The 27659-nt window shown below is 47.9% G+C and overlaps 1 protein-coding gene across 1 annotated transcript in view; it reads right to left on the bottom strand.

Moving 5' to 3' along the window:
* The window catches only part of UMODL1 (uromodulin like 1), a 105755-nt gene extending 78357 nt beyond the window's left edge, over nt 1-27398 (bottom strand). The window contains exon 1 of the mRNA XM_063956687.1: nt 26992-27398. Within this exon, the coding sequence (XP_063812757.1) occupies nt 26992-26995 (4 nt within the window). The 5' untranslated portion in view covers nt 26996-27398. The remainder of the gene's footprint in view (nt 1-26991) is intronic.
* Between the last annotated feature and the right edge of the window lie 261 nt (nt 27399-27659).

The raw sequence follows: 27659 nt of genomic DNA, 5'->3' as shown, positions 1-27659 counted from the left end.
AAAAAGATTTGGTGCCGTCAATGGGAGTATTGAAAAGATAGGTTAAGTAAGAGACGTAAAAGCAGATGAGGGAAGAGGACCCTGCTCGTGAGAGCTTACATTCTAAAGGGGAGGGGCACACAGACAGGGGTGACACAGATGGGGTAGAAAGTCAGCGTAGGCCACAGAGGGCGTAAGGGGGGTACACACGGAGTAATGTCTAAGCAATCTGACTAGATTGCCTAGAACATCGCTCCGTGTGTAGGGGTGCTGGCGACAGCAATGCGCGGTCCCGCACGTTGCTATCGCCGGAGCTAAACTAGCCTGCATGCAGGCACAATCTAGCAGGTAGCTCATTTCACTGCTGGGTGAAGTGAGCGGCCCCCCGTGTCCGGACCCCCCTCGCTCAGCACATCACGCTGTGCTGAGCGGGGGGAGAGATGTGTGCTGAGCGGTCTGTGCTAGACCGCTCAGCACACATCTCTGGGGAAATCTCCCCGTCAGTATGAGAGACGGCTGGATTTGGTGAAGAAATGGGTATTGAGAGCCCGTTTGAAGTTTTGTAGAGAGGTGGAGAGTCTGAGGGGGAGAGGTAGAGAATTCCAGAGAAAGGGAGCAGCACGTGGAGGTAGGAGTGGGAGGGAGTAATCAGTCGTCAGGAGAGTCGGCATGCATTAGCAGAGCTAAGAGGACGGGTGGGAGTGTAAAGGGTGATAAGGTCAGAGATGTAGATGGGAGAGGAGTGGGTGAGGGCTTTGTAGGTGAGTGTGAGAAGCTTAAATTGAATTCTGAAGGGAAGCCAGTGAAGGGCAGAGGGAGCAGGCTAGGATCAGGAGAGGGTGGACCGAGTACTGTAGACCTGGCCTATGCCGGATCCTGTGACTATTATTAATACATTTATAAGCTGCCAACATTTCCCTTCTAATTACTCCATTACACAAAGACCAGCGACACCAGGTTTGGCACAGTGAGCAGTGAGCCAGATATCTCTAGGCAGTGGGGGCTGCGCGTTTGTTTGCACCCCCATTCCGCAGAGGACTGGACCTGATGATCAGCAGCACGGCCTTCTAAGAGATCCGCACGTTTTGTATCCCTACAAGTTGTCCCAGGGTGGTGTGAGGGTTTTACACCTGCTGCATGTCGCTGGGTATTACATCCTGCAATTTGAAGGGCAAAATCACGTAGTAGTTGCCACAAAATTGGAGTTTATTACTTCCCTCCCATAATCTATGAGGGTCTAGGGAGGGGATGGAGTCATTATGTCATTTACAATGACAGCATTCATAACATCTGCACCAAAATGTTGAGAGTTATGTTAACATTGTCTGTGAAATGTCGACATTCTGCACGGATCTTAGGGTGAGGATTAGGCTACAGGAGCGGAGGGTTAGGCTGTGGGAGGGAAGGTTAGGTTGCAGCGGCGGAGGGTAAGGCTACGGGAGGGGAGGGTTAGGTTACAGGAGCAGAGGGTTAGGCTGCAGGAGGGGAGTGTTAAACTGTGGAAGGGGCGGGTTAGGTTACAGGAGCGGAGGGTTAGGCTGTGGCAGCGGGGGGTAAGGCTGCAGGAGGGGAGGGTTAGGTTACAGGAGCAAAGGGTTAGGCTGCGGGAGGGGAAGTTAGGTTTAGGCTGTGGCAGTGTAGGGTTGGGCTGTGAATGCGAAGGTTAGGTTGCGGCAGGGGGGGCAGTGGCGTAACTTGAAATTTTTCTCCCCCAAGCCAAAAAATTCTTCGGCGCCCCCCCCCCCCCCCAATCCCCCATAATTGGCAATAGAAAAGGGATAAACATGCGCGCGCGCGCAAAAAGGCGGCGTGGCTTCATTGAAATGGGCGTGGTTACACATAAAGGGGCGCGGCATTGCAGGAAAAGACTACCTCATACCCCAGTTTTGCAACCTGCACGCCCAGACGTTAGCCACCACAGGAAAGAAAAATAATCCTGATTCATGCCACTTACATTATTTGTCATTTTTCCTCCTTATAGTAATGCCCAGTATACATTATTCCACATACTGCAATGGCCCTTAGACATTATGCCACACACAATAATGCACACACCGTAATGCCCCCGACACATTATGCCACACACCGTAATGCCTGTGACACATTATGACAGGAATCGCAATGCCCGTTATACATTATGCTACACACTGCAATGCCCCTGATACATTATAGCACATACAATGTCTGTGACACAGTATGACACACACCGCAATGACCCTGAGACATTATACCACATACCACAATGCCCGTGATATAGTATACAACACACCGTAATGCCTGACACATTATTACACACATCGCAATGTCCGTGATACATTATGCCACATACCACAATGCTCGTGATATAGTATACCACACCGTAATGCCTGACACATTATTACACACACCGCAATGACCCTGAGACATTATACCACATACCACAATGCTCGTGATATAGTATACAACACACCGTAATGCCTGATACATTATGACACACACCGCAATGTCCGTGATACATTATGCCACACACTGCAATGACCCTGAGACATTATACCACATATCACAATGCCCGTGATATAGTATACCATACACCGTAAGGCCTGTGACACATACTGCAATGCCCGTTATACCCTATGCCACACACTGCAATGCCGTTATACATTATGCCACACTGCAATGCCTGAGACATTATACCACATAACACAATGCCCGTGATATAGTATACCACACACCATAATGCCTGTGACACATTCTGACACACACCGCAATGTCCGTGATACATTATGCCACACACCGTAATGCCCATTACACATTAAGTCCTACAGTAAGGCTTCTAATTACTTTTAAATTACCTGCTCGTTGCCAGAGGTTTCATGCACTGGGTGTCATGCTCGTTGCCAGGGGTTTCATGCACTGGGTGTCATGGTCGTTGCCAGGGGGTAGTGCTTGTTGCTAGGGCTGTGCTCTCCCAGTGCCACATATGCCCCCAGTGCCAGATATTCCCCCATAGTGCCAGGTACTCACATGCCCCCAGTGCCAAATACAGCCCCCTTCCCCCCATGTGCCAGATACACATATACCCCCCCAGTGCCACATAAGCCCCCCTCCCCCTGTGCCACATATGCCCCCAGTGCCACATAAGCCCCCCTCCCCCGTGCCACATATGCCCCCAGTGCCACATAAGCCCCCCCTCCCCCTGTGCCGCATATGCCCCCAGTGCCACATAAGCCCCCCTCCCCCTGTGCCGCATATGCTCCCCCAGTGCCCCCCATGCTCCCCCAGTGTGCCCCCGCTCCCCCCCTGTTTTGTGTTGGAGGGACACGGAGGAGGGCACAGCGCGCGCCTCTCCTGTGTCCCTCCGTCCTGCGTCTCCGGCGGGTCTGTTAAAGGAAGTGCCGGTTCGTGAGCCAATCAGAGCTCACGAACGGCACTTCCTTTATTAGACCCGCCGGAGTCGCAGGACGGAGGGACACGGGAGAGGCGCGCGCTGTGCCCTCCTCCGTGTCCCTCCTTACAGCAGCGGAGGGAAGGAGACCGCAGATTGACATGCGGACGGCTCGTCCGCATTTCAATCTGCTAAATCAGTGGCGCCCCCGCAGCCCCTTGCCCCAAGCCACCGCGAGGACTGCGGGGGGAGTAGTTACGCTACTGAGGGGGGGGGGGGGGGGTATGGCTGCGGGAGGCGAGGGTTAGGTTACAGGAGCAAAGGGTTAGGCTGCGGGAGGCGAGAATTAGACTGCGGGAGGGGAGGGTTAGGTTACAGGAGAAGAGGGTTAGGCTGCGGGAGGGGAAGTTAGGTTTAGGCTGCGGGAGGAGAGAATTAGACTGCGGTAGGGGAGGGTTAGGTTACAGGAGCAGAGGGTTAGGCTGCGGGAGGTGAAGTTAGGTTTAGGCTGTGGCAGTGTATGGTTGGGCAGTGGGTGGGAAGGTTAGGTTGCAGCAGTGGAGGGTAAAGCTGCGGGATCGGAGGGTTAGACTGTGGGAGGGGAGGGTTAGGCTGCGGGAAGGCACCAGGGGGAGGGTTAGGTTAGAGTTAAACACTATGGGAGGATTAGAGGTTAGGATTGTTGCTCACTACCAATACTGCAACAGGATGAGCTGAAAATAATCGTGATGTCACCGCAGGACCCAGAAGACACTGCTGGAGCCACTGGACCCACCATCCCAGATATGCCAATGCTAGACCACCAGGAATGTTTTGTTGGCATTTCATCAGTGTCGATATGATGAATGGATAAATGTCAACAAAATAATACCCTAAAAAGAACCGCTCATACAGCAGGTAAAAAAAAATATATATATATATATATATATATATATATATATATATATATATATATATATATATAACCTTCTGCATGAGTAAAACGATCTCTCCATCTCCGTCCTGAAATAATCTCCATAGCAGCTACCCCACACAGGGGCTTGTCTCCTATAGGTTACTGTAAGTCTCTTCGATGCTGGTGTGTAATTATCACACACAACCCCTGAGCACACGGTACAAGAAATCTTTACATTCCAGGAAAAGTATTTTCCATCCAGCTATTGTGCGGAAGAGACGGGAAGGAAACGATCTTGTGTCACAGCAACATTTACTTAAGCCATAAAAATATCAGTAATTTCTCTTAACCTGGCCGTCAGTGCTCTATCAATAACTCTTCTGTAACAAAGCGACATAACCAAGTGTGGCCAGGCAAGTAATTAGTGCAGATACTACATTATGCAGATTAGCTCTGCCTTTCCTTATTATTATTACCAGTAATTTACACGGTGGAGTCACATTATTATGACCACCAGGTAATAACCAGAGCAACCGCCGTGTGCAGCACAGGCAGCAGCTAGACATTCGCTGAATTGTCTTCTTAGACACACGTCTGGTAGCCTCCAGGTTCATTTTGACGGTGAGCTGCTCCACTGTACCATAGTGGCGTCCAGGGCTGCCATCAGAAATTGTGGGGCCCGGGACTGACAAAATTAGCAGGGCCCCCCTTCTCGAACCCCCGGTGTGCCTGGTGAGGCCTCTGGCAGAGCCGTAACTAGATATTTTGGTGCCCTGCCAGAATAAACACTAGTGCCCCCTATATCTTGAGTAGGGACAGTGCGTGCCCCCAAAAGGGGCATGGTCTCTCGTGGAAGGGGCATGGTCACACGATAATACCTCTAATTCAAATTATGCTACAGCAGTACGCTTTAGACATGTTATGCCACACAGTAGCACCCCTTACACATGTTACGCCACACAGTTGTACCCCTTATACACAGTAAGCCACACAGTAGTACCCCCTTATACACAGTATGCCACACAGTAGTACCCATTTTACACAATATGCCAGTCAGTAGTACACCTTATACAAATTTTGCACCTCATTGATAATAAAAATCACTTGTCCTGCAGCTAGGTCAGGCTTAGGTAGAGGGGGGGAAGTGGTGGGGGACACACATTAGAATTCAACTATTATGTCACATAACAACTAATTATTTGTCTTTAATAGTTAAATCCTAATATCCCCCTCCCCCCTTCACCTTAGCCTGAACTAAATGCAGGACAAATCATTTTTATTAGTCTTTTTTATAAGCTCTAGTAACAGTCCATATCCACCTCAACTCTACCCACCGACCCCCCTCAGCCCTGACTTTCTCTGGCAGGTTCTTACTATATATAATATGGGAGAGTCTGAGCTATGCGTGAGCTCGAATGCGCCGGGGGCTGACTGAGGAGGCAGAGCTGAGACACACATGCGGGAGTTTGTAGGCACCGGGGCTGACTGTGGAGAGAGAGAGCCGGGACAAACATGCCAGAGCTGGGAGACGCCGGACCTGACTGAGGAGGCAGGGCTGAGACACACGTGCGAGAGCTGGAAAGCACTGACACTGACTGCGGAGGGAGAGGCGGGACATATGTGCAGGAGCTGGAAGGCGCCGGACCTGACTGCGGAGGGAGAGCCGGGACAGACGTGCGGGAGCTGGAAGACCAGATCTGCCAACAGAATCCTGCTTCTCTCGTTCCACCTGTTACCCTGCTTAGCGCAAGCTGACCCCTCCAGCCAGTACTGAACTGCTGAGAGGTTGAATACCTGCAGGAGCGGCAGGTATGCAGAGCATTGCCGTGGGTATGGTTGGGCGGGCCTCGGGACCCCCATTCTGTCTGGGCTCGGGACTGCTGTACCCGCAGTCCCCCCTTGATGGCGGCCTTTGGTGGTGTCACAAATCGGATGCGAAGGACGTGGCCCATACCCGGGTGTCAGCCTCGGAAGGGGTGACACCAAAGTGCCGGCTGTTCTGCAGTGATAAGAGCCGGGTGCTGCAGTGATATTATCCCAGCACTACACACAGCCTACAGCCCAGTCTCCATGGGCAGCCAGCTGGACACTGCTACCTCCCCCTGGAGTGACATACCACGGAAGTTAACCCATGCGAGACCACGCCCCCTTTCCGAGCAGCCTCTCCTACGGAGCACGCACGCGGTATTATTGAGTGCGCACCGGGTGTCACCACACCCGGTGATGCCTCTGCTCACGCAGCTTCGTAGCCGACGTTCACCTCTCACATCAATGGCACGTGGTGCTTCTGCAGCTCCCATGTCGGTTATTTGCAATGGTGCCATTTGTCCGGTCACAAAACACCTTCACCACAGCAGCACGCGGACAGTTCATATACTGCTCTGTGTCAGAGATACCGCCACCCGTGGCCCGAAAGCCGATAAGCAACTCGGATAAAATAGGAGGTGGTCATAATAATGTGACTCGAAAGTGGATATAGCGTACACATATTCCGCAGCGCTTCACAAAGAACATTTGCCTATTCACATAAGTCCCTGCCCCAGTGGAGCTTACAATCTATGGGTGTGATTCAGACCTGATCGCTGGGCTGCTAACGTCACTGTCCTGCGTTCAGATAGTTGCCGCCCTGGAGAGACTAAATTCGCCGTGCAAGTGTGTGATGCTATGTGTACGCTGAGCTGCAAAAATCCACTATGTACAGTCTCTGCGCAGCCCAGGACTTACTCCTCCAGTCCGATGAGAACAGGCTGATCGGGGCCGGAGCTGACATCACACACCCTCCCTGATAACGCTTGGGCACGCCTGCGTTTTTCCGAACACTCCCAGTGAGCGGTCAGTTACCACCCACAAACGGCCTCTTCCTGTCAATCACTTTGCAAACGCCTGTGCGAATGAAATTTTGGCACCATCCTGTCGCTGACCGGCCACGCCAGTTGTTGTTATCCGAAGCGCGTGCACATTGCGGTGCATACGCAGTTATGACCTGATCGCTCGCTGTGCAAAAACGCACAGCAGCGATCTGGTCTGAATCAGGCACTATATTCCCTACCACATGTACACGCACAAGCATCCACGCTGGGGTTAATTTTTTTGTGGAACCAATTAACCTACCGTTGTATTTTTGGATTGTGAGATGAAACCGGAGTACCTGGAGGAAACCCACACAAGTACGGGGAGAATATACAAACTCCACACAGTTAGGGCCGTGGTGGGAATAAAACCTATGACCTCAGTGCTGTCAGGCAGTAATGCTGACCATTACACCATTGATGTTTACATAACAAATACGTTCATACAATGGCCCTCATTCCGAGTTGATCGCTCGCAAGGCGATTTTAGCAGAGTTGCTCACGCTAAGCCGCCGCCTACTGGGAGTGAATCTTAGCATCCTAAAATTGCGAACGATGTATTCGCAATATTGCGATTACACACCTCGTAGCAGTTTCAGAGTAGCTCCAGACTTACTCGGCATCTGCAATCAGTTCAGTGCTTGTCGTTCCTGGTTTGACGTCACAAACACACCCAGCGTTCGCCCAGACACTCCCCCGTTTCTCCGGCCACTCCTGCGTTTTTTCCGGAAACGGTAGCGTTTTTTCCCACACGCCCATAAAACGGCCTGTTTCCGCCCAGTAACACCCATTTCCTGTCAATCACATTACGATCGCCAGACCGATGAAAAAGCCGTGAGTAAAATTCCTAAGTACATAGCAAATTTACTTGGCGCAGTCGCAGTGCGAACATTGCGCATGCGCATTAAGCGGAAAATCGCTGCGATGCGAAGATTTTTACCGAGCGATCAACTCGGAATGAGGGCCAATATACTGGCATGCTCATTGCTTTTACTTTGCTACTAATTACAGCTGATAATGACATACAATGGAAGAGTCAGAGGCCTGATTCGGTTGTGGACGGAGGGTGCATCGCGGAACCAGCAGCCATGGTGAGATACGGTAATGAAGCAGGGGGCGTCTAGTATAAGCAGGCGCCTCCTGTATGCAATATTCTTAAAGTTCCGATGGCCGGTACTTTGCAGGTCCTCAGATCACTGAGGACCTGCAAAGTACCGACCATCGGAACTTTAAGCATATTGCAGCAGATTCAGCTGGACCTGTGTCAGATCCCAGTAATGGGCTAAACCAATATTCAGTCTATAATTATTGTTTATTTACATAGAGCTGCACAGATAATTCTTCACATCACTGCCCCATGGGAGCTTACACTCTAAAGGCCCTGCCGCACAGTCACATACACTAGAGTCAATTTTGTTCAGCAGCCAATTAACCCATCAATGTTTTTGGACTATGGGAGCAAGACAATCCAAATAGATAGGGCCCAGCTCAAAACTGAGCCCGGAGTAAGCGATGGGTACACTTTAAGTAGAATTTAGTCACCCTCTATATATACATAATCAAATATTGTGCAGGAAGTTCTTCCCAGCACTGCTGCAAGTTCCCACTAATGTATTGGGCTGCTTTGCTTTCACCCTTCTGTACTGTTCATACCAAACCAGCTCAATGGGGTGTAAAGCCAAGCACACATCAGGCGATATATTGTTAGAAGCAGATCGGAACGATCATCTATATAGTTCCGTGTGTACCTGCAATTGAGCCCTCTGGGTCGCCCATCTGATCAGGGCCGTCTTAACAGCAGTGTAGGCCCCTGGGCACAGCAATGCAATGCCCCGTACCCATCCTCCAGTGGTAGGGGTGGGGGGTGCTATCAGTGGCTGCTCTGACGTCCCACAGGCGGTAGGGGGTGTTCTATCTTCCGCTCAGCATGCAGGACCTGGAGCAGTAATTTCTGCTAATTACTCCTTTACTGCACAGATGGGGCTAAACTGGAGAAGGGGCATTGGGCTGAATGAAAGGTCCCTGGTACAAGGCTTCCAGGGTGGTAAGGGGTGCTTAATACGCAGGGGAGGGGTGGATAGTGGAGTGGGCTTAATATTCATCATTTTCTGGTGGGAGGGCAGCTTGCTTGACTGCAGATATCTCAAGTTCCTGAAAATATATTTCTTAGCTTTGAATAGGATAAAAAAAAAAAAACACTAGAGTCCCACCTTTCAGTAGGTACTGGGGACTTGGTGATCAGAATTTAGGAGCCAGGGCAATCCACCAATGAAAATATAAAACTGTATACCAGGCGTGTGGAGCTGGAGCAGGGACCAGCTGCTGGAAGCTCTTGGTCTGGGCATAGTAGAGACAAGCTGCCAGTGGCCACCGAAAGGGAAGAGTCCCAGCTATTCGACTGTAGCCTCAGAAAAACTCTAAGTCAGACAGAACCCAAGATATTTGGCTGGGAAGAGCAATTAACAGGCTTGGATGGGGACCATTGCTTTCAAGTCGGATATCCCTAGTTCCGCAAGGCCGATTTCGAAACTCTGGTACCCTTGGAAAGAGGGGACCCTCAGCTATCAGCCTAGCGCCTTTATACTCCTGGGGCCCTTGGGCAAGAGCCCATTGAGCCCATACGAAAAGACGGCCCTGCATCTGATGTGCTGCACAGCATGCAGGTGAATGCGGCGGGTGACTGTATGTAGCGCGGCATTACACCGGATCATGCAGTGTGTACAGCCACACAATATATTGTACTACTGGTGCTCGGGTTGGCTGGGATACACATACTCCTGATAGTGCAATGCTAAGTGCCCATACGCTTAGTATTTAGGCATCCTCCTACCAGACAGCTGCCAATTTGCAGCTATATGTTTGAAAGCTGGTGAAGTAAGCCCTCACTGTGCACGGCTCCCATGAATCAGTGGTAATAAGTCCTACAGTGCAGCCGGAAAGTATTCACAGCGCTTTACATTTTCCACATTTTGTTATGTTACAGCCTTATTCCAAAATGGAATAAATTCATTTTTCCCCCTCAAAATTCTACACACAATACCCCATAATGACAACATGGAAAAAGTTTTTTTTTGTGATTTTTGCAAATGTGTTAAAAATAAAAACTAAGAAATCACATGTACTTAAGTATTCACAGCCTTTGCCATGAAGCTCAAAATTGAGCTCAGGTGCATCCTGTTTCCACTGATCATTCTTGAGATGTTCCTACAGCTTAATTAGAGTCCACCTGTGGTAAATTCAGTTGATTAGACAGTTGACTTGGTAAGGCACACACCTGTCTATATAAGGTCCCACACTTGACAGTAAATGTCTGAGCACAAACCAAGCATGAAGTCAACGGAATTGTCCGTAGAACTCCAAAACAGGATTGTCTCGAGGCACAAATCTGGTGAAGGGTACAGAAAAATATCTGCTGCTTTGAAGGTCCCAATGAGCACAGTGGTCTTCATCATCCATAAATGGATGTTCGGAGCCACCAGGACCAGGAGGTGACCAAGAACCCTATAGTCACTCTGTCAGAGCTACAGCATTCCTCTGTGGAGAGAGGAGAACCTTCCAGAAGGACAACAATCTCTGCAGCAATCCATCAATCAGGCCTGTATGGTAGAGTGGCCAGACGGAAGCCACTCCTTAGTAAAAATAGGATTTTAATACCTACCGGTAAATCCTTTTCTCTTAGTCCGTAGAGGATACTGGGGATGCTTCAATAACCATGGGGTATAGACGGGATCCGCAGGAGACATGGGCACTTTAAGACTTTAAATGGGTGTGAACTGGTTCCTCCCACTATGCCCCTCCTCCAGACTCCAGTTATAGGAACTGTGCCCAGGGAGACGGACATTTTGAGGAAAAGGATTTATTGTTAAACTAAGGGTGAGATACATACCAGCTCACACCACAAACACGCCGTACAACATGGCATTAGCAAAAAAGTCCAGTCAACGGCATGAACAAAACCAGCAACAGGCTGACCATAACTGAAACACAACCTTTGTGCAACACAAGCAATAACTAGAAAACAAGTACTGCAGATAGTGTCCGCACAGGGACGGGCGCCCAGCATCCTCTACGGACTAAGCGAAAATAGGATTTTAATACCTACCGGTAAATCCTTTTCTCTTAGTCCGTAGAGGATGCTGGGGACTCCGTAAGGACCATGGGGTATAGACGGGATCCGCAGGAGACATGGGCACACTATAAGACTTTGAATGGGTGTGAACTGGCTCCTTCCTTTATGCCCCTCCTCTAGACCTCAGTTAGAAAACTGTGCCCAAGGAGACGGACATTTCGAGGAAAGAATTTATTGTTTAAACACGGTGAGTGTCATACCAGCTCACACCACGAACATACCACAGAACGTGGCATTCAAAAGAATACCAGCCATGAACAATACACAGTCACATGCTGAGAGAATATGTACCACAACCAGTCTGTCAACACAACCAATAATAAGACACCGCATGCCATGGCACGCACAACGTCAGCAACAGCTGACAGAAAAGAAACACCACAAGAGTGTAACCATAACCAATAACTGCAGACACAGTACGCACTGGGACGGGCGCCCAGCATCCTCTATGGACTAAGAGAAAAGGATTTACCGGTAGGTATTAAAATCCTATTTTCTCATACGTTCTAGAGGATGCTGGGGACTCAGTAAGGACCATGGGGTTTATACCACAGCTCCAGACCGGGCGGGAGAGTGCGGACGACTCTGCAGCACCGATTGAGCAAACATGAGGTCCCCATCAGCCAGGGTATCAAACCTGTAGAGCTTAGCAAAAGTGTTTGAACCCGACCAAGTATCCGCTCAGCAAAGCTGAACCGGCGCAACTCCTCGGGCATCCGCCCAAGAAGAGCCCAACTACCTAGTAGAATGGGCCACCACCGACTTCGGTAACGGCAATCCAGCCATAGAACGAGCATGCCAAATAGTATCACAGATCTGGCGTGTAACGGACTGCAGAGACGCAGGCGCCCCAATAACGCTGGGGGCATACCGGACAAACAGGGCCTCTGTTTCCCCAAACTGAGCCAAATTGGCGACATAAATATTCAAAGCCCCGACTACATCAAAAGACCCCGAATCAGCCAATGCTTAAGTAACCACAGGCATCAAATAGGCTGGTTTCTGCGAAACACCGAAACCACTTCTGGCAGAACTATTATCCGAGTTCTCAATTCCGCTCTATCCACCTGTAAGATCAAACAGGGGCTCTTGTGAGACCCAGCCGCTACGTCCGACATCTGCCTTGCGGACACCAAAGTCAAAAGCACGACCACTCTCCAAGAGAGAAATTTTAACACAACCTTTCATAAAGGCTCCAAACCTTTGACACAAGAAAACGCAACACCACATCAAGGTCCCACGGTGCCAATGGGGCACAAATGGAGGTAGGATGTGCAGTACTCCTTCCACGAAGGTCCGAACTTCCGGAAAGGTTGCCAATACTTTCTTGAAAGAAAATTTATAAGGCCAAAACCGCACTAAAATGAAGCCTAACTTTAGGCCTGCACCCACACCTGCTTGCAAAGAATGGAGAAGAATGACCCAGCTGAACTCTTCCGTAGTAGCCTTCTTGGATGCACACCAAGACACACATTTTCTCCCAACACGGTGGTAAGGCTTTGCCTTTATTTCTTTTCTAGCCCGAAGAAGTGTGGAAAAAACTTCACTGGGAATATCCTTACTGGTTAGGATATGGCGTTCAACCGCCACGTCGTCAAACCAGCCGCGGTAAGTTTTGATACACGCCCGGAACTTGTTGTAACAGTTCCTCACGTAGAGGAAGAGGCCAGGGATCTCCTATGAGTAAATCCTGAAGAACTGGATACCAAGCCCTCCTTGTTTAGACCGGAACAACGAGGATCACCTGAGCCTTTGTTCTTCTTACGTTTAACACCTTCAGAAGAGTGAAAACGGAGGTGACACGTAGACCGACTGAAAACACCCAAGGTGTCCCGAGGACGTCCACTGCTATAGCTTGAGGGTCCCCTGACCTGGAACAATATCACTGAGATCTCTCGTTGAGGCGAGACGCCAACATGTCCAATTGAGGGACTCATCAAAGACTTGTCGCTTCAGTGAAACTTCTCGATGACGACTGTATTTCTTCCGGATGGAGATCGCGTCTGCCGAGGAATCTATTTCTCCGTCGTTTCTGATCCGGAACGAAGACTGCTAATATAGCGTTTACCAGTCTTTCCACCCAGCAGAAAACTTTTTCGGCATCTGCCATTGCCGCTTTGCTCCTTGTTCCGCCCTAGCGGCTTACTTACACCACTGCTGTCAAGTCGTCCGACAGAAATTAACACAGGCAGATCACTAAGCACATGTTTATTGAAAATAGCTCTTAATTCAAGAAAGCTTATGGCAGACAAGCTTCCCAGCTTGACCTTTTCCTCTGGAAATACTTCCCCTTGCAAGGACTGCTCCCCAGTCTCGGAGATCTGCATGCATGGACACCAGGATCTCATCCTGGATTCCGAACCTTCGTCCCTCTAGGAGGTGAGAACTGAGCCGACCCCACAGGAGCGAAAACCTGGCCATAAGGATTATATTCCGGCGCATGCGCAGGTGAGACCCGGACCACATTTCCAACTGGCCCCGTGCAAACCACTCAGGCATTTGGCCTGCTCACCGAAAGGGCCTCTTAGGCCGCACCGATCTTCTTCATCAACGGAACATATTGACGGATTGTCACTGCAAATCTGATCCGACTCCAGATTCTCAGACCTCATTCCACAGGAACACACAGAACTTCAACCGTTCCGTATCTCTTCTGATACCCACCCCTGACACCTGCGTCGTGGGAATAACAGCTCTCCCCTGTGCTGAAGAACAGTCCGAGTGAAAACAACGATTTGCACCACTTGTGTCTTGACCTCGCCTTAATCAGGAGAGAGTCCCGGTACAGAATAACAATGGCTCTTACTATTGAAAGAATACCATCCTAATGCCATCACTCCGGTGAAATGGCACAGACAATCCTGGATATCCACCCAGGTTAGCTGAATGCGGAGAAAAACGCATTTAAACCCCTTAGTTTTTTTGTTTTGTTTTTTTTTGAACAGGGACAGCAGGACAATGCCCTGAACCTGACACACCTCTGGTATGGCGTCGGGTAGTACCTCCCCTTCCAGAGGGGAAACGGCAAGATCTATTTGAAAAACAGTGAGGGGAAACATTAGTAAACGTCAGAATGTTCCCCTTTGGACTCTATAATTAACTCACAAGTCCTAGTCTATTCTCGGACTGACTGAAAAGTAGTAGACGAGCTCCCACCTGAGTGGGCTCCAGCCAGATAGACTCAGCGACATGTGGTTGATGTGGTAGAAACAGAAAACGACATCCGCTACTGCGAACCTAACAAGGCTGCAGAACTCTTACTTTTTCACCTTCCACTGTCTGCACAGAAAAGGAAAAAATAAGATTTTAAACCTACCGGTAAATCTTTTTCTCGTAGTCCGTAGAGGATGCTGGGGACTCCGTAAGGACCATGGGGATAGACGGGCTCCGCAGGAGACATGGGCACTTTAAGAAAGTCTTTAGACCTGGGTGTGCACTGGCTCCTCCCTCTATGGCCCTCCTCCAGACCTCAGTTAGAGAAACTGTGCCCAGAGGAGACGGACAGTACGAGGAAAGGATTTTGTTAATCCAAGGGCAAGATTATTACCAGCCACACCAATCACACCGTATAACTTGTGATAAACTACCCAGTTAACAGTATGAAAACAACATTGCATCAGTTCAAGACCGATGCAACTATAACATAACCCTTATTCAAGCAATAACTATATACAAGTATTGCAGAAGTAGTCCGCACTTGAGACGGGCGCCCAGCATCCTCTACGGACTACGAGAAAAAGATTTACCGGTAGGTTTAAAATCTTATTTTCTCTAAGGTCCTAGAGGATGCTGGGGACTCCGTAAGGACCATGGGGATTATACCAAAGCTCCCAAACGGGCGGGAGAGTGCGGATGACTTTGCAGCACCGATTGAGCAAACAGGAGGTCCCCCTCAGCCAGGGTATCAAACTTATAGAACTTTGCAAAGGTGTTTGAACCCGACCAAGTAGCAGCTCGGCACAGCTGTAGTGCCGAGACCCCTCGGGCAGCCGCCCAAGAAGAGCCCACTTTCCTAGTGGAATGGGCCTTGACTGATTTAGGCAACGGCAATCCAGCCGTAGAATGTGCTTGCTGGATCGTGCTACAGATCCAGCGAGCAATAGTCTGCTTTGAAGCAGGGGCACCAATCTTGTTGGTCGCATACAGGATAAACAGTGCTTCTGTTTTTCTGACTCTAGCCGTTCTGGCTACATAAATTTTCAAAGCCCTGACCACATCAAGTGACTCGGAATCCTCCAAGTCACGCGTAGCCACAGGCACCCCAATAGGTTGGTTCATATGAAAAGATGAAGCCACTTTTGGCAGGAATTGAGGACGGGTCCGCAATTCCGCTCTATCCATATGGAAAATCAGATAGGGGCTTTTATGTGACAAAGCCGCTAATTCCGACACTCGCCTAGCCGAAGCCAAGGCTAATAACATGACCACTTTCCAAGTAAGGTATTTCAACTCCACCGTTTTAAGTGGTTCAAACCAGTGTGACTTAAGGAACTTAACACCACGTTAAGGTCCCAAGGCTCCACCGGAGGTACAAAAGGAGGCTGAATATGCAGCACTCCCTTCACAAAAGTCTGAACTTCTGGGAGAGAAGCCAATTCTTTTTGAAAGAAAATGGATACGGCCGAAATCTGAACCTTAATGGAGCCTAATTTTAGGCCCAAATTCACTCCAGTTTGTAGGAAGTGAAGGAAACGGCCCAGATGGAATTCTTCCGTAGGAGCATTCTTGGTCTCTCCAAGAAACATATTTTCGCCATATACGGTGATAATGTTTTGCTGTTACTTGCTTCCTAGCCTTTATCAGCGTAGGGATAACCTCAACCGGAATGCCTTTTTCTGCTAGGATCCGGCGTTCAACCGCCATGCCGTCAAACGCAGCCGCGGTAAGTCTTGGAACAGACAGGGTCCCTGTTGCAACAGGTCCTGTCTTAGAGGAAGAGGCCACGGATCTTCTGTGAGCAGTTCCTGCAGATCTGGATACCAGGTCCGTCTTGGCCAATCTGGAACAATGAGGATTGTTCTCACTCCTTTTCTTCTTATTATCCTCAACACCTTTGGTCTGAGAGGAAGAGGAGGAAACACATAGACTGACCGGAACACCCACGGTGTCACTAGGGCGTCTACCGCTACTGCCCGAGGGTCTCTTGACCTGGCGCAATACCTCTGTAGCTTTTTGTTGAGGCGGGACGCCATCATGTCTATCTGTGGCAGTTCCCACCGACTCACAATCTGTGCGAAGACTTCTGGATGAAGTCCACACTCTCCTGGGTGGAGGTCGTGTCTGCTGAGGAAGTCTGCTTCCCAGTTGTCCACTCCCGGAATGAACACTGTTGACAGTGCTCTTACATGATTCTCCGCCCAGCGAAGAATTCTGGTGGCTTCCGCCATCGCCACTCTGCTCCTTGTGCCGCCTTGGCGGTTTACATGAGCTACTGCGGTGACGTGGTCTGACTGGATCAGAACCGGTTGGTCGCGAAGTAAGGTCTCCGCTTGACGTAGGGCGTTGTATATGGCCCTTAGTTTCAAGATGTTGATGTGAAGACAAGTCTCTTGACTTGACCAAAAACCTTGGAAATTTCTTCCCTGTGTGACTGCTCCCCAACATCGGAGGCTCGCGTCCGTGGTCACCAGGATCCAGTCCTGAATGCCGAACCTGCGGCCCTATAGAAGTTGAGCACTCTGCAGCCACCACAGGAGAGATACCCTGGCCCTGGGGGATAGGGTGATCAACTGATGAATCTGTAGATGTGACCCGGACCACTTGTCCAGTAGGTCCCATTTGAAGTCCTCGCATGGAACCTGCCGAAGGGAATGTTTTTCCCAGGACTCGAGTGCAGTGATGCACTGACACCTGCCTTGGTTTCAATAGGTCCCTGACTAGAGTCATGAGTTCCTGGGCCTTCTCTATCTGAAGGTAAACCCATTTCTGGTCCGTATCCAGAATCATACCCAAGAAGGGCAGACGAGTCATAGGAACCAACTGTGACTTCGGGATATTGAGAATCCAGCCGAGTTGCTGTGACACCTTCAGCGGAAGTGACACGCTGTTCAACAACTGCTCTTTTGATCTCGCCCTTATTAGGAGATCGTACAAGTATGGGATAACTGTGACTCCTTGCGTAGGAGCACCATTATTTCCGCCAATTACCCTGAGATTGGTAATGACAATACTGTACCGCAATTGTCAGGTACGCCTGATGGGGTGGATAAATGGGAACATGAAGGTATGCAGCCTTTATGTCTAGATACACCATCAAACCCCCCCCCCCCCCCCCTTCCAGACTGGCGACGATCGCTCTGAGCGATTCCACTTTAAATTTGAACCTTTTCCCGTATAGGTTCAGAGATTTTAATTTTAAATTAGGTCTGACCGAACCGTACGGTTTTGGGACTACAGCCAAGGTTGAGTCATATCCCCTTTCTTGTTGCAAAAGGGGAACCTTGAGCACCACCTGTTGGAGATACAATGTGTGAATTGTATTTAATATTATCTCCCTTTCTGGGGGAGAAGCCGGTAGGTCCGATAAGGAAAAACCGGCGAGGAGGCACCTTTCGAATTCCAGCTTGTAACCCTGAGAAACAATTTTTATTGCCCCGGGATCCACCTGTGAGTGAACTCAGATGTGGCTGAAGAGTCGAAGACGTGCTCCCACTGGAACGGACTCCCTTAGCGGAGCTCCAGCGTCATGCGGTGGATGTAGTAGAGGCCGGGGAGGACTTCTGTTCCTGGGAACTAGCTGTGCCCTGTGCCTTTACCTCTGGTAAGAAAGGACGCTCCTCGTACTTTCTTGTTATTCTGCGACCGAAAGGACTGCATTTGATAATGTCGTGCTTTCTTAGGCTGTGAGGGAATATAAGGCAAAAGATCAGAATTACCAGCTATAGCTGTGGAGACCAGGTCCGAGAGCCCTTCTCCACACAATTCCTCAGCCTTGTAAGGTAAACCCTCCATATGCCTCTTTTAGTCGGCATCACCTGTCCATTGCATGTTCCACAGGACACGTCTAGCAGATAATCGACATAGCGTTGACTCTAGAACCCAGTAGACTAATGTCTCTTTGGGCATGTCTTATATATATATATATATATATATATATATATATATATATATTGTGACAAGAACACTGGGATAGTGTTTGAGGGCAGGTATATTTGTCCCAGGTTCTTGTCTTACATGTTTTAGAAAATGTTAACTTCTAGGAAAAATGCTTTTTTGTTTTGTCTGAACCTTTTCAGTTTGCTGTAAAAGCTGGGTAAAGGCTCTGAGAGAGAGATAAGGCGAGTTCTAGACATTGGGCCCAGTTCGGGTCTTTGGCCTCACAGAGGGCTAATCAGGGTTTCAGCTGTGTAAGAGTGTTATAGTGCTTCTAACCTGATTAGTATGGGCAGACTGCCTGGGAAGGCTGCAGGATCTGTGTGTGAGAGACACGCTTTCTGATGCAAGTAAGCTATACAGTATGTACTGAAGAACTCTGTGTTTTGTTTAGTGACAGTTAGGAATATCTTATGTTTAGTTAGTGCCGGACAGGCAAGGTATTTTTATTTTGGGGTTTGTTTTATTTTCTGTTTCAATAAAACTGGCCGGGGACAGTTGTACCAGAAACTGGACTTGTGTTGTTCCTCAGCTGCTGCATGCTGCCATATTCCCCAGGAAAAGGCACCTTGCACCCCTACAGTGTTACAACTTGGTGGAGAATGCGAGCAGGCCGTTCTGCGCATAAGTGAAAGCAGCAGCTTTGTGAGGTCTGCAGAAAACGGTGGTTTATGCAGATACAGCCCAGTGTGAAGTTACTGAGACTCACCCCTGAGGGTTTGATATATGTCCTGGGTGAAAGCAGCTGCAAAGCCGCCTGAAAAATCTGTTGACATGGAGGATCTGCTTAAAGCCTTGCTGCAAGCTACAGCGGCTCAGCAGGAGGCCAACCGACAGCAGCAGGTGGCAATGGAGGAAAATAGGAGACAACAGCAGGTGGCAATGGAGGAAAATTGGAGACTACAGCAGGAGGCCAACAGACAGCAGCAGGTGGCAATGGAGGAAAATAAGAGACAACAGCAGGCAGTTGTTGATGAACTTTACAGGCAACAGCGTCAGGATAGAGAGGCCTTAGCAGAAGTGGTGCAGAGACTTGCAGCTCGGGTTGGAGATGTGGCCGTCAGTGCTCCAACCAGCTCTAGTTCTATACGAGCCAGTCACTTCCTGCAGAAAATGACAGAGGCTGATGATGTGGAGGCCTATCTGACCACGTTTGAAAGGACTGCCGAGCGTGAGAACTGGCCGAAAGCACAGTGGGCCAGTCTGCTGGCACCTTTCCTGTCAGGTGAGCCCCAAAAAGCTTACTTTGATTTAAGCCCTGCTGAGGCTCGGGACTATGATAAACTAAAGACTGAGATCCTGACCCGCCTGGGAGTCACGCTGTCAGTACGAGCACAACGGGTGCACCGTTGGCTGTACGCCATGGAGAAGCCTCCGCGCTCCCAGATGCACGACCTTATTCAGCTAACAAAAAAATGGCTGCAGCCAGAGACATTAACTGGTCCCCAGATGGTGGAAAGAGTCGTCATGGACCGCTACTTGAGATCTTTGCCCATGGTCCTGCGCAAGTGGGTGAGCCATGGAAACCCGGGTACTACTGACCAATTAGTGGACATGGTAGAGAGGTATTTGGCAGCAGAGGAACTACTGATGACCACCCAGCAACCCATAGATCCTCGACAGCGCCCTTCAGTAAAGACTGGTAAGACTGTTCCGTGGGAAAACGTTGCTGGGCGGTTAAGAGAACGCAAGGCTGGAGAGACTGTAAACACTGGCCCTGGAAACAGGCCAATGGGGCTAGAACGGTCTATGCTGCCCAAATGGGTTGATAATCGTGTGGTTAAATGTTTTAGGTGTGGTATGCCAGGTCATGTTATTGCCAATTGCCCAGTCACGCAAGAACCCATGCAATGTGATGCTGCCTTTGAATGTCGCAGAATGTCTTTCTTTGCTAGGTTAGCCTGTACTGTGGTACCTTCACCTGAGCTGGAAAAACAAATGTGTGATGTGTTCTTAGAAGGTAACCGGGTAGAGGCCTTGCTAGATTCAGGAAGTTTAGTTACCCTCGTGAAAGCTGGGTTAGTGAACCCCTTAAAGGTCCAGCAAATACCTATTGGGGTAACTTGCATACATGGGGATACCCAATATTATGCCACTGCTGAGGTGAATATAGAAACTTGTTGTGGGTCAGCAATGGTTAAAGTGGGACTGGTCCCTACCTTGGTGCATGAGGCCATAATAGGGAGGGATTTTCCTCATTTTTGGAAACTGTGGGAATCACGGTTATCAACAGATGTGAGAAGTAAAAAGCCAGTTGATAATACCGGTGATTTTATGGATGTACGTGGGTCTTCGGAACTTTCTGGCCCTTTGCCTTTTGCTAGTTTGGCTGGGGAAGTGACAGATGGGGAGTCCAGTGAGGACCCTCTTGCCGGGAACAGAGACATAGTAGTTAGAACTGAAAGCGTGCCTGACCTGGAGGTAAAGAAGGATCTGTTTGCGTCTGAACAGTTAAAGGATCCTACCTTAATAAAGGCTAGAGAGAATGTTAAGATTGTTAATGGGGAACCTGTGGTACCAGGTGACAGGGTTACGTATCCCCACATGGCCATCTGTAATGAGCTCTTGTACCACATTGTCAAAAGGGGTGAGGATGTGGTGGAACAGCTGGTAGTTCCCCAGCCTTATCGGAGAACGGTACTAGATTTAGCTCATAGTCACGTTACCGCAGGACATTTAGGGGCAGAAAAAACCACTGAAAGAGTTTTACAAAGGTTCTTTTGGCCAGGGGTTTATAAAGAAGTGTCTGAATATTGTTCTTCCTGTCCTGAATGCCAGTATCATGCCCCTAGACCCCATTTCAGGAGCCCACTAGTTCCCATGCCTATTATAGAGGTCCCGTTTGACAGAATAGCCATGGATCTCGTGGGGCCCTTGTTAAAGTCTGCTCGGGGCCATCAGTATATCCTGGTAATTATGGACTATGCCACTCGATATCCTGAGGCTGTCCCTTTACGCACTATCACAACCAAGGCGATAGCTAGGGAGCTGGTGCAGGTATTTAGTAGAGTGGGAATACCAAAAGAAATTTTGACTGACCAAGGTACTCCATTTATGTCAAGGATCATGAAAGAATTGTGCAAGTTATTTAAGGTCACTCACTTCAGGACGTCCATCTACCATCCCCAAACTGACGGGTTGGTGGAAAGGTTTAATAAAACATTAAAAAGTATGTTAAAAAAGGTTGTTGAGAGAGATGGGAAAAACTGGGATTGTTTGTTGCCCTACTTGTTAATGGCCATCAGAGAAGTTCCTCAGTCCTCTACGGGGTTTTCTCCATTTGATTTGTTGTATGGTAGACACCCCAGAGGGCTGTTGGATGTTGCCAAAGAGACGTGGGAAGGACAGCCCACTCCTTATAGAAGCGTTATTGAGCATGTAACACAAATGCAGGATAGGATTGCAGCCGTGGTACCTGTTGTCAGAGAGCACATGGAACAGGCCCAAAGTGCTCAACAGAGGGTCTATAACCGGAGTGCCAAGATACGGGAATTTGCTCCTGGAGATAGAGTTCTTGTTTTGGTACCCACTGTGGAAAGCAAATTCCTAGCTAAATGGCAGGGTCCATTTGAGATTAGGGAAAAAGTGAATGAGGTTAATTACAAAGTATACCAGCCGGGAAAGAGAAAACCCGAACAGATCTACCATGTTAACTTAATCAAACCCTGGAAAGATAGGTTGTCTCTGTCAGCGGAGCCTTGCCCTTCGGTGTCTTCACCCCGGTTGCTTCCCGCAGTGAAGGTGTCAGAGACATTATCAGCTGATCAGAACAATCAGGTTAAAGAATTTCTCATCCAAAATAGGGAGGTATTTTCAGAGCTGCCTGGCCGAACGACCATAATAAAACATGACATTGTCACAGAACCAGGGGTCAGGGTTCATTTAAAGCCATATAGGATTCCTGAAGCTCAGCGAGAAGCTATTTCTAAGGAAGTTAAAACCATGTTAGAACTTGGAGTCATAGAGGAGTCTAACAGTGAGTGGTCCAGTCCCATAGTGCTCATCCCGAAGCCCGACGGTAGCATACGCTTCTGTAATGACTTTCGTAAGTTAAATGAGGTGTCCAAGTTTGACGCATACCCCATGCCCCGTGTGGATGAGCTTGTAGAAAGGCTGGGAACAGCCAGGTTTCTCACCACATTGGACCTGACCAAAGGTTACTGGCAAATACCTTTATCTGATAGCGCCAAAGAAAAAACAGCCTTTTCGGTTCCGGAGGGGCTGTACCAGTATAAGATGTTACCCTTTGGGTTGCATGGGGCTCCAGCAACCTTTCAACGGGCGATGGATAAAATTTTGAGGCCCCATAGAAAATATGCAGCTGCCTATTTGGATGATGTGGTAATTCACAGTACAGACTGGGGGTCACATTTGGTTAAAGTACAAGCAGTACTGGACTCAATCAGAGAGGCAGGGTTAACTGCTAACCCAAAGAAGTGCTGCCTCGCAATGGAGGAGGTCAAATACTTGGGCTTCACCATAGGCAGAGGTCTGATTAGGCCCCAATTGAATAAAGTTGATGCTATTCAAAACTGGCCTCGTCCAGTGAATAAAAAACAGGTAAGGGCTTTTTTGGGAATTACTGGGTACTATAGACGGTTTATTCCTAATTTTGCGACAACAGCGGTGCCGTTGTCAGACCTTACCAAAGGGAAGCAGTCAAATGTGGTGAAATGGAACCCTGATGCAGAAAAGGCGTTCCAAGCGTTAAAAGTGGCTTTGTGTTCACAACCGGTGTTGATAACACCAGATTTTTCAAAAGAATTTGTGGTACAGACAGATGCCTCAGAGGTTGGGATAGGTGCTGTGCTGTCCCAAACCAGAGATGGGGACGAACACCCTATCATTTATTTGAGTAGGAAACTCAATGAGCATGAAAAAAGGTATGCCATTGTGGAAAAGGAGGCTTTGGCCATTAAGTGGGCACTAGATACCTTGAGATATTACCTCTTGGGTAGACAATTCAGACTAGTGACAGACCATGCCCCTTTAAAATGGATGTATGTAAATAGAGGCAAGAATGCTCGTGTAACTAGATGGTTTCTAGCGTTGCAGGACTTTAAGTTTACGGTCGAACATAGACCGGGAACACAATTGGCCAACGCAGATGCATTGTCTCGCATCTTCTGTTTGGGGGCTACAAGTGTTCCGGCCCCTAGGTCGAAACAGGGGAGGGGGATATGTGACAAGAACACTGGGATAGTGTTTGAGGGCAGGTATATTTGTCCCAGGTTCTTGTCTTACATGTTTTAGAAAATGTTAACTTCTAGGAAAAATGCTTTTTTGTTTTGTCTGAACCTTTTCAGTTTGCTGTAAAAGCTGGGTAAAGGCTCTGAGAGAGAGATAATGCGAGTTCTAGACATTGGGCCCAGTTCGGGTCTTTGGCCTCACAGAGGGCTAATCAGGGTTTCAGCTGTGTAAGAGTGTTATAGTGCTTCTAACCTGATTAGTATGGGCAGACTGCCTGGGAAGGCTGCAGGATCTGTGTGTGAGAGACACGCTTTCTGATGCAAGTAAGCTATACAGTATGTACTGAAGAACTCTGTGTTTTGTTTAGTGACAGTTAGGAACATCTTATGTTTAGTTAGTGCCGGACAGGCAAGGTATTTTTATTTTGGGGTTTGTTTTATTTTCTGTTTCAATAAAACTGGCCGGGGACAGTTGTACCAGAAACTGGACTTGTGTTGTTCCTCAGCTGCTGCATGCTGCCATATTCCCCAGGAAAAGGCACCTTGCACCCCTACAGTGTTACAATATATATATAAAAGACAGCATTTTATATATATATATATATATATATATATATATAGCAAACAGTTACAGCCGGCACTCCAAAGAAATCAGTCCGTTACCTACTCCGGTGCCCTCCCTCAGTCAGCATGACTGCACATAATCAGAAATCAAGGCGGCACTCAGGAGACTGTTGTACTTGCAGTAATATTTATTGCCAAATGTGCATCCAACACATGTTTCGGGCTACAGCCCGTCGTCAGGGATGAAAGTGCAATGGTACAAATGTGCCTTAAATACATACAGAGACATACACCCAATCAACATAATAATGAACAAACCAAGCTCACCTGTGTGACCGCTGTTGGATCCAGACACCCTTGTTCCTTACCGTGCACGTGTCACGGCGGATGACGTCATCAGCCGCCGCCCGTTCGTGACTTTTCCTGTCTCATCCAAAAGACGCATACAGAGAGTCATAATCACCAGACGGCCGCCGACGCGCTCCCATGCCTCTGACATTAGCCGTATGGACCAGGTGATGTTATCAACAGCAGCCCACAACAGGACAGCATACCCGTCACCATAGTAACTGTAACCAACACATGCAACATGTTTAAAAAAACATGCAACGTAAGCTGCACCAAGTATGAAAAATAAAAAAGTTAAAAACAGCAGCACAAGGACCTGGATCATAAATATATCCCCAAAGATATTACATTAGAACAGTTTACATATATTTTTTCTATTGCGCATCATCAGATAATCTCTGCATTTTACATAATAACCTAGTAAGTAATAAAGACCAGATCATGCTTAAGAAAAAATGGATAAACAATAATAATTAAAGCATTTGAAAAAAAAACATTACAGGAAACAGTGCAACCCCAGAACCTCATTTAATCCCTTGGGTGCAAGAGTATCCAACCTATAGATCCATCTGCTTTCAAGCTGGAGGAGCTTTTTACCCCTATTGCCCCCCCTGTTGGAAGCAGGCACCTGATCAATTATTTTGCAGCGAATACTAGCTATGCTGTGTGACGCTTGTATGCAATGACGGGCTACAGGTTGATCACTTCTACCAGTTTCTAATTCTGCTCGTATAGCAGATCTATGATTAGCCATTCTCTCCTTAAACTGACATTCTGTCTTGCCCACGTAGTATAACCCACATGGGCAAGACAGAACGTAGACTACAAACCTTGATGTACAAGTAAGTGGAAAGTTGATGGTAAACTTCTTTCCTGATCTAGGATGGCTGATAGTGTTACCCACTAGAAGAGATCTGCATGTTGTACACCCTACACACCGATAACAACCCGCCTTTCTGGTCATAAAATGGGGTGTTGGTTTTATTTTCATCATCTCAGTGACATCCAATTTAACCAACCGATCTTTCAAATTCTTGCCCCTAGTGTAAGCAGGCATCAACCGTGTGTTATATAGGGAGGGAAGATCTTTATCAGAGCTAATAATAGGCCACAATTTCTTGACCTCTTTCTTAGTTGTATCACTGGAATCAGTAAACCTATTTACCCATGGTATTTTCTTAGGTCGTACTACAGTCAGATCTTTAGGCTTTAACAAGTTCTCTCTAGGAATCAAATTCACCTTTTGTTTGATGTTATTCAGCATGCGTCTATCATAACCTCTATCAGCAAATTTCTTAACCATGCTATCAAGAGCTTGATCAACCACAATGGGATCACTTGTTATACGTTTAGCTCTAAGCATCTGTGAATATGGTAGGCCATGGCGCAATGGAAATGGATGGAAACTATCATTTTTAAGGAGCGTGTTTCTGTCCGTGGATTTACAATAAAGTGATGTAACCAATTCATTGTTCCTCAGTTCTATATTCACATCAAGGAACTGTATACAGGAGGGGCTGATCTTATATGTAAGTTTTACCACGCTGTCAGATGCATTATGATTATCCAACAGGGTAGCCAAAGATGTCTGTTCACCCTTCCACAGAATCAGCAAATCATCTATGTATCTGAGATACAAGATGATAAACTCACTCTGTGGTTGCTGTAACAACAATGGTTTCTCAATCCAACACATAAACGCATTAGCGTACGATGGGGCCACATTGGACCCCATCGCACAGCCCTGCTTCTGCAAGTAGAACCTCCCATTAAAGAAAAAGTAATTCCTAGTGAGAACCAATGTTAACAAATCAATAAAAAAACTCTATAGGTGGACCCTGATAGATCGGATTTTCACTCAACAAAATTCTTACAGCCTGAATACCCAGATGATGGGGAATGCATGTATACAAGCTGGCTACGTCTGCATTGCAGAGAGATACACCTTCAGGGAGAGGACCCAACTGTTTTAAACGTTGTAATAATGTGGTCGTGTCTTTTAAATAAGTGGGGGTATGCTGTACACAAGGGTTTAATAGAGCATCTAGATAAGTCGAAACCGGATGATAAAGGGACCCCCTTGCTGAAATGATTGGTCTCCCCGGGGGGTGTGACGGGTTCTTATGCAACTTAGGAATGGTGTAGAAAATTGGTGTAACAGGATAGTCAGTGCTTAATGCTCTTCTCAAATAATGGGAAATCAACAAATTGGTCTCAGCCTGAGACAGCAAACAATCTAACTCACCCTTAAAACCTGTAGTAGGATCAGACACCAATTTTTCATAGACAGTCAGATCATCTAACTGATTATTACATTCCTGAACATAATCACCAACATCCTGAACCACAATTGCCCCACCCTTATCCGCTTTTCTGATAATAATATCAGTACGTTTCTGTAACATATCCAAAGCATGCAATTCATCAGAGGATAAATTATGATGTACCATACCCTTAGATGCACAGTCCTCACCCACTTGTTCCATTAACCTGGAAAACGTCTTAACAGACGGACTCACTGACACCGGGTCAAAACCCGATTTAGGCTGAAGTTTTCTTAGCTGTGTGGGAACATCACTTACACATTTAGTCGCAGATGTACCTGGATCAACTCCGAAATGTTCCTGTAGTCGTAAAGAGCGATTAAATTTAAAGGTGTCCACCTTCCACTGGAATGCATCATGCCTCACCGTTGGAATAAAAGATAGTCCCTTTGATAAAATTGAGTATTCCATATCAGTGAGAGGCTTGGAAGACAGATTAAAGACCAGTTCCTTCATTTGCGTGTTGTTCTCCTTGGTCTCCCTCTCGTGTTGCCTCCCTCTCCGCGTCCTCCTACTGGTGGCTTTTTGGCGATCTTTACCCCTAAAGGGTGTCCACTTAGGGGTGAATCACATGTGGTGGGTTCTGTTTCACTGTGAGATGTACTGGAACCTTCATAATCCGTGAATCTTGCTCTTGGTTTCCGATTTCTATTAAAATAAACATGTGTTGGATGCACATTTGGCAATAAATATTACTGCAAGTACAACAGTCTCCTGAGTGCCGCCGTGATTTCTGATTTTATATATATATATATATATATATATATATATATGTAAAATAAGATTTTACTTACCGGTAAATCTATTTCTCGTAGTCCGTAGTGGATGCTGGGGACTCCGTAAGGACCATGGGCAATAGACGGGCTCCGCAGGAGACAGGGCACTCTAAGAAAGAATTAGGACTACTGGTGTGCACTGGCTCCTCC

Source organism: Pseudophryne corroboree, chromosome 2, assembly GCF_028390025.1.
Source record: "Pseudophryne corroboree isolate aPseCor3 chromosome 2, aPseCor3.hap2, whole genome shotgun sequence".
Lineage (NCBI taxonomy): Eukaryota > Metazoa > Chordata > Amphibia > Anura > Myobatrachidae > Pseudophryne > Pseudophryne corroboree.
This window is presented reverse-complemented; position numbering and strand designations above follow the sequence as displayed.